The 17,334-nt window shown below is 38.8% G+C and overlaps 1 protein-coding gene across 2 annotated transcripts; it reads left to right on the top strand.

Moving 5' to 3' along the window:
- The first annotated feature begins 1,659 nt into the window (after window positions 1–1,659).
- On the top strand, window positions 1,660–16,832 carry LOC108221973 (E3 ubiquitin-protein ligase UPL1). 2 transcript variants are annotated; one of them, XM_017395844.2, is made up of 16 exons: window positions 1,660–1,999; window positions 3,208–3,303; window positions 3,384–3,590; window positions 3,789–11,714; window positions 11,781–12,095; window positions 12,397–12,586; window positions 12,668–12,957; window positions 13,064–13,398; window positions 13,559–14,687; window positions 14,796–14,942; window positions 15,035–15,115; window positions 15,305–15,530; window positions 15,618–15,757; window positions 15,979–16,085; window positions 16,202–16,350; window positions 16,436–16,832. In XM_017395844.2, exons 1-15 carry the CDS (start codon window positions 1,967–1,969, stop codon window positions 16,302–16,304), a joined length of 11,325 nt encoding a protein of 3,774 aa, XP_017251333.1. In that variant the 5' UTR covers window positions 1,660–1,966; the 3' UTR covers window positions 16,305–16,350; window positions 16,436–16,832. The 2 variants fall into 2 exon arrangements, with proteins under 2 accessions (XP_017251333.1, XP_017251332.1); XM_017395843.2 differs by having other exon boundaries at window positions 1,824–1,999; window positions 3,786–11,714.
- The last annotated feature ends 502 nt before the right edge of the window (window positions 16,833–17,334 follow it).

Genomic DNA, 17,334 nt, shown 5'->3' with positions numbered 1-17,334 from the left:
ATATATATATATATATATATATATAATTTCGGATTCGGATATTATCGGATACGAATATGCCTATATCCGTATCCGAAATTGTCGGATTCAAATACATATAATATTTGCTTTGATTCGGACACGGATAATATCCGTTTTATCTCGAACACGAATGTGGATTTTTCGGACGAATATCGGATTTTTCAGTTTTTTTGACAGCCCTACTAACCATGGATAGAATTGAAAGTCTATAAATAGAGCCAAATGTTTTCATTTGAAAATAACACCACCCACTCTATTGTGCACACTACTCACAAATACTCTACAAGAATAGTTGAGATAGATTAGTAGAAAAGTAGAGACGTTTTGTGATCAGTGTATCGTTGTCATTGTAGTTAACCCTCATGTTAGAATTTGTAGCCCCCTTAAAGTTTATATAATACAAATTATATTCCTTTAATTTGTCACTGTTTGATTGCAATTTGAACGAACATTGAACGTCTATTCTCTGCAAACGAATATAAATCGAGTATTTGGTAATGACGTATCCAAACCCCCTTCTACGTCACGTCGGGACTAACACAAATGTTTCTGACTCTTATTTATTTAGAGTTTGTTCCTCCTTGACAGGTATATGTATATGGTATAAGTGGCGAAGACATTCCAGAACTTTAAGGCATGGATGTGGAGCCAAGTGATGCAGTATATACCTTAATAGTGTCACATAGAGTGTATACAGGGAAGGTTTGAGCGCCAACTTGTTAAACTTCTGAGTTTTCCACTAAGTAAAGGAGTTTGAGCGCTAACTTGTTAAAGTCTTAAGTTTTTTATCAAGTAAAGGAGTTGACATCTCTACTTGCAAGATATGTGCCAACTGATTCTACAGGAAGCTCATGAAAACATTAGTGACGCTAAGTTCTATCTAATGGATGTATGATACACCATTGTGCACAAATTGGCTAAGTAACGAAGTGGCACCACATAATTGTATGTATGATCGTGACAGAAGCCCGCCGCATGATACAAGCGTTGACTTTCTTATACACATATAGCTAACCTCAGACCAACTACTTTAATCACTTATGGTTAAAATGGAAGCATATAAATAGTCAATTGATTTCATTTGTAATCAACTACAAACAATACACTTGTGCACAAAACACTTAGGTGATAGATTTGCAGAAACGCAAGAGGTGCTATGATTCGCAGTTTGTTATCATTGTAGTTGATCTCCGTGTTAGAATTTATAGCACATTTGAGATTTTATATAATATTATAGTATAGTATAGATAATATATTTCTTGAACTTGTTGGAGTTGAATTTTGAATAAGCTTAAATTTAATAACCTGCAAACGAAAATAAATTTAATAATTTGCTAATAATGTATTTAATTCTCTTTTACATCACTTTGGGAATAACAATTTCTATCTTGTTACACCAAATTTCGACATAACTTTTTCTTTTCAAATGCTAAAAAAACGTCCGTGCATTGTATTTGTTTTGTTATATAATTGATTTAAACAAAATTGACAAATATCTAATTTATTTAAAATTTCTATTTATATTTGGGAAAAAAGTAATTTTATCAATATATACCAAAAAAAAAAGAGAACATAATTTGAGTCCGAAAGTTAAGTTGACATAGATAATCCCCATTTTCTATTAACATATCTCTATTTATACGAAAATACACTACAACAAGAGCTCCTGCTAAGTTTCGGTTTCTCTCTCTCTACAAATTCTATCTTAGATCAATCTCTCTTGTCTGCAAACAAAACAAAACCCTCTCTCGAAGAAACCCTAGATTTTTCTAAACCTCGATTGTTTGATTAATCTGATTAATTATTTTACCCTTTGAATTTTGATTCTCATTATTGGATCAGTCTCGACTTCGATCGATTCTCCGTCTAATTATAGAATCGATCGACTCTGTAGTTGCCCTTTTGTGTGTAAAGGCAATGTTTTTATCATCCTTTTGATTTTAACATGAAGTTGAAGCGAAAGAGGGCCGTGGAAGTGGTAAGGGTGCAATAAAGTTTCAATCTTTATATGTTTTGTGTGTGTATTATGTGTCTTTGATTGTTTCTTGTTGTTTTATGCAATAAAGTTTTGATTTTTTTTATTGTTTCGGGGTTTGCGTTGGTTTCTGTGGTTATGATATGTGTATCTATCTTAGCACTTAAGTAACTACTGTAAAAGCTTAAAGATCGTATCTTTTGTGATGGTTATTTGTGGTTTGTTAAATTTAACCTGTTTTTTTGACCAAGTAATGATGTGCTTTTATGTTTGGGAATTTTCCTATGAAAAGTGATGTTTAGTGTAGTTAGAGAGTTTGTGTTGATTGTTTTTTGGGGCTTCGATTAAATTGTGCCTTCAATTATGATCTGGCTATGCAGTATAAATGAGATTGAGATAAAGAGTGTAATGCTTATGCTGTCTGTGAAAAATAATGTACTTAATTCTATAAGAATGTTTAGGTCTTGTGAAAGTTCTCCTGAAATTGTGTTGAACCTTTTGTCATTAGTAGTTTGGCATCTATTGGTAATAATTGTATGGTTGATTTGGATGCTTTCAAGTGCTGGGTTTAATAGAGGTTGATTATAAGTTACTATAGTTAGTGTCAAAACATGTCTATAATTGCTGAGCTCTGTTGAATGAGTTATATGGATAAATGAAGAAGTTCTGGATGTTTCTAGTGGGATAGTACTTGGGGTCAAACCTTTGTGAAACGATATTTTTATGATGTGCATGGGTGAGTATCCTCTATAGTCTTTGTCCTGACACTTAAGAATGGACAGAATGATTATATATGGTTTCAGCTCATTTTAAGTTGCAAGATTAGCAGATCTTGCAAACAATATTTTAATTATCCTATATATCCTGTATATGTATGTACGTTTGTATGTATCGTTCAGTAATTACTCTAAGAGTGAAACTCTGTTGCATGATAGAAATGTTCAATGAATAAACGGTGGTGTATTATTCTACAAGTTGCTCTTACATTTACTCGGATAAGAAAACATACTGAAATAGAAAATAAACAAAAAGAGGAAAGTTGAAGTGATAAAAATTCAAATATTATACATCTATATCTATATTAGGTGTATTTTTCTTGGTTAAAATATATTAGATGATTGATTGCGTGATTTATCTGGATAAATCAGTGAAGATGGGTTTTATATTCAATTATACTAACTTGGCCTTTTATTATTTCTTCAATCTGTTAGCCGCCGAAAATCAGGTCATTCATCAATAATGTCATTGCCACTCCACTTGAAAGTATAGGCGAACCCTTAAGAAGCTTTGTCTGGGACTTTGATAAGGTATTGTCTACATACTGATTGTGGTAACTCTATTTCCACTATCTTGCACTTTAACTTATACTTATTTGATTGTTTTGCAGGGAGATTTTCACCAATGGGTTGATCTTTTTAATCACTTTGATTCTTATTTTGATAAGTACATAAAATCAAGGAAAGATTTGCAGGTTGAGGACAATTTCCTAGGATCAGACCCTCCTTTCCCAAAAGATGCTGTTCTTCAAATTCTCCGTGTGATTAGAATTATATTGGAGAACTGTACTAATAAGCACTTTTATAGCTCCTATGAGGTAAGTGCTTGTCGTATATATGTACATAATAGCCTAATTCAGTGGGTCTTTGGAGTCACGTATTGCAATCCCAGACATGGGAAAAGTATATTTTGGTAGTTTCGTTATTAATTAAGTTGAGCTCATTTTCTTGCCAAATTTTTTCTTTATTTCATGATAACCTTAAAATATATGTGTACATTGTTCTAAATGCAGCAGCACCTTTCATCTCTGCTTGCTTCCACTGATGCTGATGTGGTCGAGGCCTGCTTACAAACATTAGCAGCATTTTTAAAGAAGGCCGTTGGAAAGTACGTAATAAGGGATTCTGGTCTTCACTCAAAATTATTTGCTTTTGCACAAGGTTGGGGAGGAAAGGAAGAAGGCCTCGGACTAGTTGCTTGTGCTGTACAGGATGGATCAGATCAAGTCTCTAGTGACTTAGGTAGCACCCTTCACTTTGAGTTCTATGCAGATGATACATCAAGTGCACTCCCTGCATCAGAGCAACCAATTCAAGGGTTGCAGATTATTCATTTGCAGAATGTTAACAGTTACCAGGTTTCTGACATTGAACTTCTGTACAAGTTAGTTCTGGAGTACAAAGTCCCCCCTGCATTGAGATTTTTCTTATTGACGAGATTGCGGTTTGCTAGAGCTTTCAGCTCTCTGGCTTCCCGACAACAGTACACATGTGTCCGCCTTTATGCATTCATGGTTCTTGTACAATCATGCAGTGATACAGAAGATTTAGTATCTTTCTTTAACACTGAGCCGGAGTTCATTAATGAATTAGTTACACTATTAAGCTACGAAGATGCAGTTCCTGAAAAAATCCGAATTCTCAGCCTGCTTTGCCTGGTTGCTCTTTGTCAAGATCGTTCACGCCAACCAAGTGTTTTAATTGCTGTAACCTCTGGTGGTCATCGTGGCATTTTGTCTAGCCTTATGCAGAAGGCTATTGATTCTGTCAGTAGTTCGTCAAAATGGTCAGTCATTTTTGCTGAAGCTTTGCTATCTCTTGTTACTGTTCTGGTTTCCTCTTCATCAGGTTGCTCTGCCATGCGGGAAGCTGGATTTATACCTACACTTCTACCTCTTCTTAAGGATACAGATCCGCAGCACTTGCATTTGGTCAGTACTGCAGTACATGTTCTAGAAGCTTTTATGGATTACAGCAACCCTGCAGCTGCACTGTTCAGGGACCTAGGTGGCTTGGATGATACTATTTCACGTCTTAAAGTAGAAGTTTCCTATGTTGAAAACCTTATAAACCAACAAGGTACATCTGTTGCGAGTCCTGCATGTCGTACTGAAATAGCTGGTGCCTCATCCTCCGAGCTTGATAGTGGGCAACCCCTTTATTCAGAAGCATTGGTTGCATCTCATCGTCGGTCGTTAATGAAAGCTTTACTACGTGCTATATCTCTGGGAACTTATGCTCCTGGAAGCACCTCACGGATATATGGTTCTGAGGAATGTCTGTTACCACTGTGCTTATGCATAATTTTTAGAAAGGCAAAAGAGTTTGGTGGTGGGGTATTCTCACTTGCAGCAACCGTAATGAGTGATCTCATACACAAGGATCCGACCTGCTTTTCTGTACTAGAAGCAGCTGGTCTTCCTTCCGCCTTCTTGGATGCAATAATGGAGGGTGTCCTTTGTTCCGCTGAAGCTATAACATGCATACCACAGTGCTTGGATGCTTTGTGTCTGAGCAATAATGGTCTACAGGCTGTGAGGGACCGCGGTGCCCTAAGGTGTTTTGTGAAGATATTTACCTCAAAGATGTACTTGCGTGTACTCACGGGAGATACTCCAGGATCCTTATCTAGCGGTCTTGATGAGTTAATGCGCCATGCTTCCTCACTGCGTGTCCCTGGAGTGGAAATGTTGATTGAAATTTTAAATGCCATTGCCAAATTAGGTTCTAGTTCGGAGGGATCTCACTCATCCAATGACTCTCAAGGCTGCTCTACTCCTGTTCTTATGGTCACTGATACTGAAGAACAGAATCTGATCCAAAAGGGAGGTGATGAATCTAGTCAGGTTGAAAGCTCTGAAAAGCTCCTTGCTTCTGATGCATTGTTAACAAATATTGAGTGGTTTCTTCCGGAATATATTACAAATGCTACCCGCCTTCTTGAAACAATTCTTCAAAATTCTGACACGTGTCGTATTTTTATTGAGAAAAGGGGAACTGAAGCTGTTTTGCAATTTTTCAGATTGCCACTTATGCCTCTTTCAGCTTCTGTTGGTCAGAGTATATCTGCTGCATTTAAAAATTTTTCACCGCAGCATTCTGCGTCTCTTGTTCGAGCAGTCTGTTTATTTTTGAGGGAACATTTGAAATTGACTCATGAACTTTTAAGTACATCTGGTGGGATACACTTTGTTCAGATGGAAGTTGTAAACCTGATGAAGCTGCTAAGGTGCCTCGCTGGTCTTGAAGGTATTGTCTCTGTTTGTAGTTCTTTGCTGAAGAGTACTACAGTGGTAATATCTGAATTGGCCACCTCAGATGCAGATGTGTTAAAAGAACTTGGGAGGGTCTATAGGGAGATACATTGGCAAATATCATTGTGTAGTGATATTAAGGTAGATGAGAAGCAGAATGTCACAGCCGAATCTGAAAATGTAGATGCTTCTGTATCAACTACTGCTGGAAGGGAGAGTGATGATGATGTAACTATTCCTGTAGTGAGGTACATGAATCCTGTTTCTGTGAGGAACAACTCACATCCCCAGTGGGGTATAGGACGTGATTTTCTTTCAGTGGTTCGCTCAAGTGAAGGTTTTAGTCGTCGTAGTCGACATGGGTTGGCCCGAATACGGGGAGGAAGGACAAGTAGACATTTGGAAACTTTACAGATGGATTCCGAGGTTACAGCCAATAGTATCGAGCTACCTTCTTCTCAAGATATGAAAAAGAAAAGCCCGGAAGTGTTAACTATGGAAATTCTTAAAAAACTTTCGTCTACTTTGCGGTGCTTCTTTGTTGCTCTTGTCAAAGGTTTTACTTTGCCAAACCGTAGAAGATCTGAGACTGGCTTATTAGGCGCCGCTTCCAAGAGCATTGGGACAGCCCTTGCAAAGCTTTTTCTGGAAGCTTTTGGTTTCTCAACATATTCAGCTTCGGCTGAACTATCATTGTCTGTTAAGTGCCGCTACTTGGGCAAGGTGGTGGATGACATGGCGGCTCTCGTATTTGATAATAGACGACGCACTTGTTATACAGCAATGATAAATAACTTTTATGTCCATGGCACCTTCAAAGAGCTACTAACAACATTTGAAGCTACGAGCCAGTTGTTGTGGACGCTGCCTTACGCATTGCCACAATCTACTATTGAAAATGAAAATATTTTAGAGGCAGGCAAGTTGGCTCATAATTCGTGGTTGGTTGAGACATTGTTGAGTTACTGCCGTGTGCTCGAGTATTTTGTCAATTCAACTTTACTTCTATCTCCGGCATCTGCTTCCCAGTCCCAGTTGCTCGTTCAGCCTGTTGCAGTTGGTTTGTCTATTGGGTTATTCCCGGTTCCTAGAGACCCAGAAGTATTTGTTCGTATGTTGCAGTCTCAGGTCCTTGATGTGATACTTCCTGTCTGGAATCATGCAATGTTTCCAAATTGTAACCCGGGTTTCATTTCGTCTGTTGTCTCACTTGTTACTCACATATACAGTGGTGTTGGTGATGCAAAGAAGCAGCTTGGTGGGTCAGGAAGTACAAACCAGAGATTGGTGGCTCCTCCCCCTGATGAAAGTACTATTGCCACTATCATAGAGATGGGTTTCTCAAGAGCAAGAGCCGAGGAAGCACTAAGACATGTTGGGACTAATAGTGTTGAGATGGCGATGGAATGGCTTTTCTCACATGTTGAAGATCCTGTGCAGGAGGATGATGAACTGGCAAGGGCTCTTGCTCTGTCTTTAGGTAGTTCCTCTGAGGTGTCTAAAAGTGAAAACAGTGATAAACCAGTTGATGATGTAAGTGAAGAGGGACCAGCAACTGTGCCTCCAGTGGACGACATCCTTGCATCAGCAATGAAGCTGCTTCATACGAGTGATACAATGGCTTTTCCATTGACAGATTTGCTTATTACCCTTTGCAGTAGGAATAAAGGTGAAGACCGTGCAAAAGTTACAGCTTACCTTACTCAGCAGCTAAAGCTTTGTCCGCTGCAACTTGTAAAGGATTCAACAGCCTTGTGTATGGTCTCTCATACTTTAGCATTGTTACTCAATGAAGATGGAAATTCGCGAGACATTGCTGCGCGTGATGGTATTGCTGTCATAGCAATAGATTTTTTGATAAACTTTAAAGCTAGAATTGTACCAGGAAATGAGCTTGTGGTACCAAAATGTATTACTGCTTTGCTTCTTATATTGGACATATTGTCGCAATCTAAGCCTAAGATTCCATCTCAGAGCACTGAAGCTAATGCAGGAGGCTCTTTACCTGATTCCACCAGTGTGCCTGCTCCAATTTCAGCTCCAGAACATGCATCAGAGATAAAGTCAGCTCCTGAAGACGTAATAGAGAAAAAGTCAGCTGCTGGTAATTTGGACGGGGGAATCGACGCAGCAATTCAGAGTATATTTGGGAGTTCAACTGGATATCTGAGTTTTGAGGACAGCAGTAGGTTACTGGTTGTTTCTTGTGAGTTGATAAAGCTTCATGTCCCTCCTCTTGTCATGCAGGCGCTTTTACAGTTATGTGCTCGTTTGACAAAAACTCATGCTCTAGCTTTGCAATTTCTTGAATTTGGGGGATTGGTTGCTCTTTTTAATATTCCTATAAGCTGTTTCTTTCCTGGATATGACACTGTGGCATCTGCTATCATTCGACATCTCATTGAAGATCCTCAGACACTACAAACGGCAATGGAACTAGAAATTCGGCAGACACTGAGTGGAAATCGCAATGCTGGGCGTGTCCCAGTACGTGCATTTTTGACATCAATGGCACCTGTTATTTCAAGAGATCCAGGTGTTTTCATGAGAGCAGCAGCAAGTGTGTGCCAGTTGGAATCATCAGGAGGAAGAAATTTTGTTGTACTGTCGAAAGAAAAAGAGAAAGAAAGGGATAAATCAAAAGCTCGTGTAGAATCCGGAGCTCCCCCTAATGAATGTGTCAAGATTACTGAAAATAAAATACATGATGTGTCAGGTAAATGTGCAAAAGGACACAAAAAATTCCCTGCAAACCTGGTGCAGGTTATTGATCAGCTACTTGAGATTCTAATGAAATATCCTGCACCTAAGTGCGAGGAAGATTGTACAACTTTAAGTGCTATGGAGGTAGATGAATCTTTAACCAAGGTGAAAGGTAAGTCAAAGGTTGACGATACAAGAAAGACTGAGTCGAAAACTGTAGAGAAATCAGCTGGGTTGGCCAAGGTAACTTTTGTGTTGAAGTTATTGAGTGATATTCTTCTCATGTATGTTCATGCTGTTGGAGTTATCCTGAAAAGAGATGCGGAAATCTGTCAACTTCGGGGACTTAATGTTTTGGATTCGGCTGGACATTGTGGGATACTGCATCATGTTTTGAATTATCTTGTTCCTCCATCTGGAGACAAAACATCAGGACCTGATGAATGGAGAGGCAAGTTATCCGAAAAAGCTTCATGGTTTCTAGTGGTTTTGTGTGGTCGATCAAGTGAAGGACGTAGACGTGTGATAAGTGAAATCGTAAAAACTTTAAAGTCTCTTTCAAATTTAGAAAACAATTCGTCTAGAAACAATTTATGGCCAGATAAGAAGGTTCTCTCTTTCGTTGACCTGGTGTATTCTATTTTGTCGAAGAACTCATCATCTAGTAACTTACCTGGTACAGGATGCTCTCCAGATATTGCAAAAAGCATGATAGATGGCGGAATAGTTCAGTGTTTATCAAGCATTCTTCAAGTGATGGATTTAGACCATCCAGATGCTTCTGAAGTTGTAAATCTCATACTCAAGGCTTTGGAGATCCTAACAAGAGCTGCTCATGCTGGTGAACAACTCTTTAAAACTGAAACTTCAGCCAAGAAAAAATTTGCTGGTGCAGGTCAGAATTTGGATAATCAAGTTAATGCTACTTTGGTCACTGAGACTGTAGAATCTGATCAGAACCATAGTCTACATCAAGGCAACAGTGAAGGGGATGCAAATCAACAACTTGAAGGAAGTACTCAGCATGAAAATGATCTCCATTCAACAGTTCCCAACCAATCCTTAGATCAAGATATGAGAATTGAGATGGATGAAACCGTTACTAGCAATACGACGGCAGATATGGGGATAGATTTTATGCGTGATGAAATGGAAGACGGTGACATGATGAATAATGCTGACCAAATCGAGATGACTTTTCATGTAGAGAACAGGGGAGACAATGATATGGGTGAAGAAGATGATGACATGGGGGTTGATGGGGAGGATGATGAGGATGATGATGAGGGTGAGGATGATGAGGAAGACCTTGGAGAGGATGGTACTGCCCTTATGTCGCTAGCTGATACAGATGTGGAAGATCATGATGAAGCTGCACTGGGAGATGATTATAATGATGACATGGTTGATGAAGATGAAGATGATTTCCATGAGAATCGTGTTATTGAGGTGAGGTGGAGGGAAGCCCTTGATGGGCTAGATCACTTGCAGGTACTTGGTCAACCTGGAGTTGATAGTGGCCTAATTGATGTGGCTGCTGAGCCTTTTGAAGGAGTAAATGTTGATGATCTCTTTGGCCTCCGCAGACCTATGGGTTTCGATCGCCGTCGCCAGACAAGTAGAAATTCCCTGGAACGGTCAACTACGGAAGGAAATGGTCTTCAGCATCCTTTCTTGTTGAGAGCATCACAGTCTAGTGATCTTGCATCAACTTGGTCTTCAGGTGGGAACTCATCCAGGGATTTAGAGTCACTTACTGCTGGAAGCTTTGATGTAGCTCATCTGTACATGTTTGATGCACCTGTCCTCCCTTATGATAATGTCCCAACTGGCGTGTTTGGTGAAAGACTTAGTGGTGCGGCAGCACCTACATTGGCTGATTTTTCTGTTGGTTTAGAGTCTTTACGGGTTCCAGGACGAAGAGCACCAGGTGCAGGTAGGTGGACTGATGATGGTTATCCTCAAGTAGGCAGTCAGGCTGCAACTGTTGCACAAGCAGTTGAGGAACAATTCATATGTCAGCTGCGTGGTAATGCTCCCCCAGAAAATCCTCCTGAAATCCAGTCAAATAATTCAGAATCACCGGACAAGCAATCTGATGGCCCCTTGATCAGCGATAGTCAGATAGCTGTACAGATTGATGGTAGTGAAACACAGCAAGGTGAAGATCAAAATTGTGAAAGTGGTCATGAAACAGCTCTCGAAAGTAATCAGATTGGGGACAGCAATGCAGCTGGTGTTGAAGCAGGTGAAGATGATCATGACAATACATCAAATAATCCTGATAATATGGACACCGGAGAAGGAAATGATGTTGTCGGTGAGCCGAGGTTGATGTCCGTTACAGATATATCCCAGGATACTCAACAAATTGAAATGACATCTGAAATGCCTGAAAGTGATGTGCCATTTCAGAATTTGGAGAATGATGGATCAGCAACAATAAATTGCCATTCAAATCTTGATACATTAAACTTAGAACTGCCTAATCCTGGACTTGGTGATTACCATGGCTCTTCAGCTCATGAAGATAATGATGTTGATATGAATGGTAGCCAAATGGAAGAGAATCCGACTGGTGAACCGATACCTTCTCACGGTGATGGAGAGGATCAACCTCTTATACCAAACATTACGGTTGCTCAAGACACTAGTCAGATTGATGAATCGCGTTTGAATAACGAGCCTCCTAATTCAAATGGTATAGATCCGACGTTTTTAGAAGCGCTTCCTGAAGATCTCCGTGCGGAAGTTCTTGCTTCGCAGCAAGCTCAGCCCACTCAGCCTGTTCCTGCTCCTACATATGAACAACCTACCGCTGAAGAAATAGATCCAGAATTTTTAGCTGCCCTTCCCCCAGATATCCAAGCAGAAGTCTTAGCCCAACAACGTGCACAGAGGGTTGCACAACAGGCTGAAGGACAACCTGTTGAGATGGATAACGCTTCAATTATAGCTACTTTTCCTCCAGATTTGCGTGAAGAGGTTTGCATCTTGATCTCTGGCTCAATATATTGTTGAACTATGCTAATTTCTGTTTCTTCATGGCAGGTACTCTTGACTTCATCTGAAGCTGTTTTATCTGCATTACCATCTCCATTACTTGCTGAAGCTCAAATGCTTAGGGACAGGGCTATGAGTCATTATCAGGCTCACAGTCTATTTGGGAATAACCACAGGCATACTCATCGTAGGAATGGCTTAGGATTTGATCGACAAGCGGTGATGGATAGGGGCGTTGGTGTTACAATAGGTCGGCGAACATCTTCTGTTGCTGAGGGTGCAAAATTGAAGGAAGTAGAAGGTGAACCCCTCTTGGATGCCAATGCTTTGAAAGCACTGATTAGGCTCCTTCGTTTAGCACAGGTAGATATATTCCTCTCTTTTTAATGTTAGCATGTACTAAAATCCATTAAAATTGTGGAATTGATTCCTCAATATTGGTTTTATGATCTAAGTTTTATAAATACATGTATGTAAAGTTTTATATTTTGAGGGATGTAGTGTGTAGTTAGACAAAACCATAAAACCAATTTGATTTTTTTTTTTCATGCTTTTTATCTGTGCGGTTCACTTTTTTTCATGTATGTTTGGAACTTCAAAAATTGTCTTTTCAGCTCAGAATTTTGGATATGCGCTGTTAACATGAACTTCTCTAATTTTGTAGCCCCTTGGGAAAGGTCTTCTGCAGAGACTCTTGTTAAACTTATGTGCCCATAGCTGTACAAGGGCGAATTTAATCCGTTATCTTCTGGACATGATCAATCCTGGAAGTGAAGGCTCGTCTGAATCAACTTGCCAAAGGTTGTATGGGTGTCAGTCTAATGTTGTTTATGGTCGATCTCAGCTGTTACATGGTACAATTTCTTTTTAACTGAATTGAATTGAGCTGTGCTATATCTTTACATTAAAAACCAACAAGTTTACAAACGTGACAGGTCTTCCTCCTTTGGTATTGCGTCGAGTTCTTGAGATAATGACCTATTTGGCCACCAATCATTCTGCTGTTGCCAATATTTTATTTTATTTTGATCCATCTATTACTCAAAATACTTTGCATCCAAATTCCTTGGAGATGAAAACTGACAAGGGGAAAGAGAAGATTGTGGAAGACCAAGATTTGGTAACTTGTACAGAAAGATCGATAGAGAGGGACGTGCCTTTAATTTCGCTACTAAAGCTCTTAAGTCAGCCACTGTTCTTACGCAGTGTGGCTCATTTGGAGCAGGTGGGTTGTTACTGGTGTTCTTTTTCCACCATATTGTAGTTCCTGGAGTTTTTAGTCAGGTATGGCTGAAAATATGTTAATAATCATCGTATATATACTGTTGTAGGTAATGGGCCTGCTTCAAGTGGTAGTTTTTGCTGCTGCATCAAAGCTGGACTTCGAGTCTCATTCTCAACCAGGAGGAACTTCAAATTCCGAGGACAAAAGCAAAGCAGTCACTGATGCTCAAGACATTTTGCCTGTTTTGGAGAGGGAATCACATTCAAGTGGTCTTTTGCAGAACCCAGTACAGTCTGAAGGGGAATTAGCTCTAGACAACATTAAATCCAGTGATGGGTTATCTACTTCAGCTGGACCAAAAAGTTCCAATACTCGGGACATCTTTTTACAGCTGCCGCAGTCTGACCTACATAGTCTATGCAGTCTTCTTGGGCATGAGGGGTAATGACTGTTCCAGTTTTTGGTAGTTCTCATATACTGTGTTTAATTGTTCTATAATTGCTTGATTGTCTTTTGAGGTTTACTGTTTGTATGTTTTCCTCTCGTCGCTTTCTGTAGCATTTGTATTTTGACCTGAAGTAAGCTAGTCTTTTATGGCCAGGCTTTCCGACAAAGTTTATCTGCTTGCTGGCGAGGTGCTGAAGAAGTTGGCATTGGTTGTTGCTCCCCATCGTAAGTTCTTTATTTTAGAGCTTTCAGAGTTGGCTCATAATCTGAGCAGTTCAGCTGTAAGTGAGCTAGTCACATTGAGAAATACACAAATGCTGGGTTTGAGTGCTGGATCTATGGCTGGGGCAGCAATACTCCGTGTGCTACAGACACTCAGCTCTCTCACTTTGCCAAATATAGAGGGGGAAAATTCTGTCGAGAATGCTGGTGAACAGGAAGAGCTTGCCACTATGTGGAAGTTAAATATTTCTCTTGATCCCTTGTGGCAAGAATTGAGCAACTGCATAAGTGCAACTGAATCACAGTTGGCACAGAGCTCTGTCAACGTAATAATGTCAAACACAAATGTGGGGGAGCAGATACAGGGTACTTCCTCTCTATCTCCTCTTCCACCTGGTACTCAGAGGCTCCTACCTTTTATTGAAGCCTTCTTGGTTTTATGTGAAAAACTACAAGCAAAATCTTCAATCACACAGCAAGATCATGCCAATGCAACAGCTAGAGAAGTAAAAGAATTTTCTGGGAGTTCATCATCATTTTCTACAAAGTGTGGAATAGAATCTCTGAGAAGGCTTGATGGTGCTATTACGTTTACAAGGTTTGCTGAAAAACATCGTCGCCTTCTCAATGCCTTTGTTAGGCAGAATCCTAGCTTGCTGGAGAAGTCTCTTTCCATGATTCTTAAAGCACCAAGATTAATCGACTTTGATAACAAAAGAGCCTACTTCCGTTCAAGAATCAGGCAGCAGCATGAACAGCATATCTCTGGTCCGTTACGAGTTGGTGTTCGACGTGCATATGTTTTGGAGGACTCGTATAACCAGTTGCGAATGCGACCTACGCAGGACCTAAAGGGGCGATTAAATGTACATTTTCAAGGAGAAGAGGGTATTGATGCTGGTGGTTTGACAAGAGAGTGGTATCAATTGTTATCAAGGGTTATATTTGACAAAGGAGCTTTGCTTTTCACCACTGGTGGAAACAATGCAACTTTCCAACCTAATCCTAATTCTGTCTACCAGACTGAACATCTTTCGTACTTCAAATTTGTTGGCCGAGTGGTAATTAAATGATCTATAGCTATGATATATATATTGTTGCTACAGTTTTATTCCTCCTTCACGTTTTCTACCTAAACTGAAACATATATACTGTGCAATTTCTCATAGGTTGCGAAGGCACTTTATGATGGGCAACTGTTAGATGTATACTTCACTAGGTCGTTCTACAAGCACATTCTTGGTGTGAAGGTTACTTACCATGATATAGAGGCTGTTGATCCTGACTATTACAAAAATTTAAAGTGGATGCTAGAGGTTAGTAATTATCTATGTTTGTCAGTTGTATGTAAAAGTTTTCACATAAGACCTCTTGTTCTTGACTATTTTTTCTTTTGGGTCTCAATCAGAATGATGTGAGTGAGATACCTGATCTGACATTTAGTATGGATGCGGACGAAGAAAAACACATTCTCTACGAGAAAACAGAGGTACATTCTCTCTAGTACTGATTTTAGAAAAATAAGTAATAATTAAAATCCTTCAGCACTTGGTAATCAGTAGTGTTTAATAACAGCAAGTCATTTTTATCTGTAGTAAAATTTATAAATTCTCTGTAGTACGTTTTCCATTCTTGAAAAAAAAGGCCTTAGTTTCATTGCAATTCTTTTCATTATCAGGTTACAGAGTATGAGCTTAAACCTGGAGGAGGAAATATACGGGTCACTGAGGAAACAAAGCACGAGTATGTTGACCTTGTGGCTGAACATATCCTTACAAATGCAATTCGTCCTCAAATTAATTCCTTCCTAGAAGGGTTCAATGAGCTTATACCAAGGGAACTTATATCTATATTTAATGATAAAGAACTTGAGCTTTTAATAAGCGGGCTTCCAGAAATTGATTGTGAGTTTCCTCGACTTCACTTGTCTATTTATAGGCAGTTCCATCATTGCCTCATCTGAATCTTCAATAACACAATTTACTTTGCAGTGGATGATTTGAAGGCCAATACGGAGTACACTGGCTACACAGTAGCATCTCATGTCGTCCAGTGGTTTTGGGAAGTTGTCAAAACATTTAACAAAGAAGATACAGCAAGATTTTTGCAATTTGTAACCGGAACATCCAAGGTAATAGTCCTTCTGAACAAATAAATCTGCTTATGATTCATCAATATCTGGAAATGACCTGACTTCCTCTTTCTTCTCCCTGTGTCACGAACATCTGAACGGAACACTTTTCTTTAATCTATGTTGTAAAAAATTTACGTAGCACACAAAAAAGCTGCTTTATACTGTATTTTCAACTTCTTTCAGAGCAGTGTTCATGAAGTATTTTTATTGTTCTCTAGGTCCCTTTGGAAGGATTTAAAGCATTGCAAGGGATTTCTGGTCCACAAAAGTTTCAGATTCACAAGGCATACGGAGCTCCCGAGAGGCTGCCATCTGCGCATACCTGGTTAGTAATCTGAGACTGCCTCATGGTTTTGTTGTGTTTTAATATTTGTAATGAAGTTTGCTGATTGCTTTCAATCTTGAAAATTAATTTTGATTTAATTGTTTTTCTTTTGCCAGCTTTAACCAATTAGACCTTCCCGAGTATACTTCCAAGGAACAACTTCAAGAACGCTTGCTGCTTGCCATCCATGAAGCTAGTGAAGGATTTGGATTTGGTTGAAAAGAGAAGGGCATCACTTTCAGCTTTTTGCTATCTGTCTGTACATGTTAGTTAGTTAAACGCTTCCCCCGTCTTTCGTTCAAAAGAAATCTACTTGTAGATGATAAGATTTGTGATGAATTTTTCTGCAGATAACCAACTGGTCATTGTAATTAACACAACTGAAGGTGGGGGCTGCGTCAGGGCTAGAGTATCTGAAGCAGAATCGGTGATATGCCTGGGAAAGGATATGATCAGGACTAGAGTATCTGAAACAGAATTGGTGATATGCCTGGGAAAGGATATGTACACTTAAACTATATTAGGGGATGGTACTTTATTGTTATCTTAGATGTTATTATCAATATAGACTCAGCAGTGAATACAGAAATATCTGTACTGCTGTATGGTATAGAATATTTTTTGCTATTTAATCCTTGATATTCTTTAGTATCTTTTTGGTACTTGCCTTCAATCAAGTCCTCTGGTATTAAGAATCTTGTAAATGTTTTAGGATGATGCATCAGAGGTATTGGCTTTTCTTTGTCACCAGCATATTATGCACACTGCACCAGTATTCTAGAAAACGTTCTCATGGCACAGATAATTAGAGGTATTGGCTTATTCAAATTGCATAATTAATATTTTTGACTTTTTTTTAAAAGACCCGAGTTGCGTTTTTTTTTTTTGGTTCAAAATTACAGCACAATTGGGTTGTTTGGGTTATTTTAAAAATAATTAAAAAGAAGTGATTATTACTAGTAAGTGAAAAATTATTTTTAAGTTAATTTTTGTAATTTATGTTTTTGGATGATTTTTTTAATATTTATAATTTATTGGTATGAAAATTATTAATATGATAAGGAATATTATAAATCATCTTTAAAAGTGGTCGTTTATATTTTTATAAAATTAAATTTTAAAACAAAATAAGTTATTTTTAAAATTAGGATGTTCAACTTACATGGCCGCATCATATATAGCATCATATATATGACCAATGTGAAAAGTAACCATTTTCATCAACCCCGCAATCTCATATGCAATTTAT

The sequence above is a fragment of the Daucus carota genome, chromosome 5 (assembly GCF_001625215.2).
Source record: "Daucus carota subsp. sativus chromosome 5, DH1 v3.0, whole genome shotgun sequence".
In the NCBI taxonomy this organism is placed as follows: Eukaryota; Viridiplantae; Streptophyta; class Magnoliopsida; order Apiales; family Apiaceae; genus Daucus; species Daucus carota.
This window is presented reverse-complemented; position numbering and strand designations above follow the sequence as displayed.

Coding starts and splice junctions, on each gene's coding strand:
- LOC108221973 (XM_017395843.2), top strand. CDS start 1,967: ATGAAGTTGAAGCGAAAGAGGGCCGTGGAAGTG. Junction 12,958..13,063: donor GTGTGGCTCATTTGGAGCAG/GTGGGTTGTTAC, acceptor ATACTGTTGTAG/GTAATGGGCCTGCTTCAAGT. Junction 15,758..15,978: donor TTGTAACCGGAACATCCAAG/GTAATAGTCCTT, acceptor ATTGTTCTCTAG/GTCCCTTTGGAAGGATTTAA.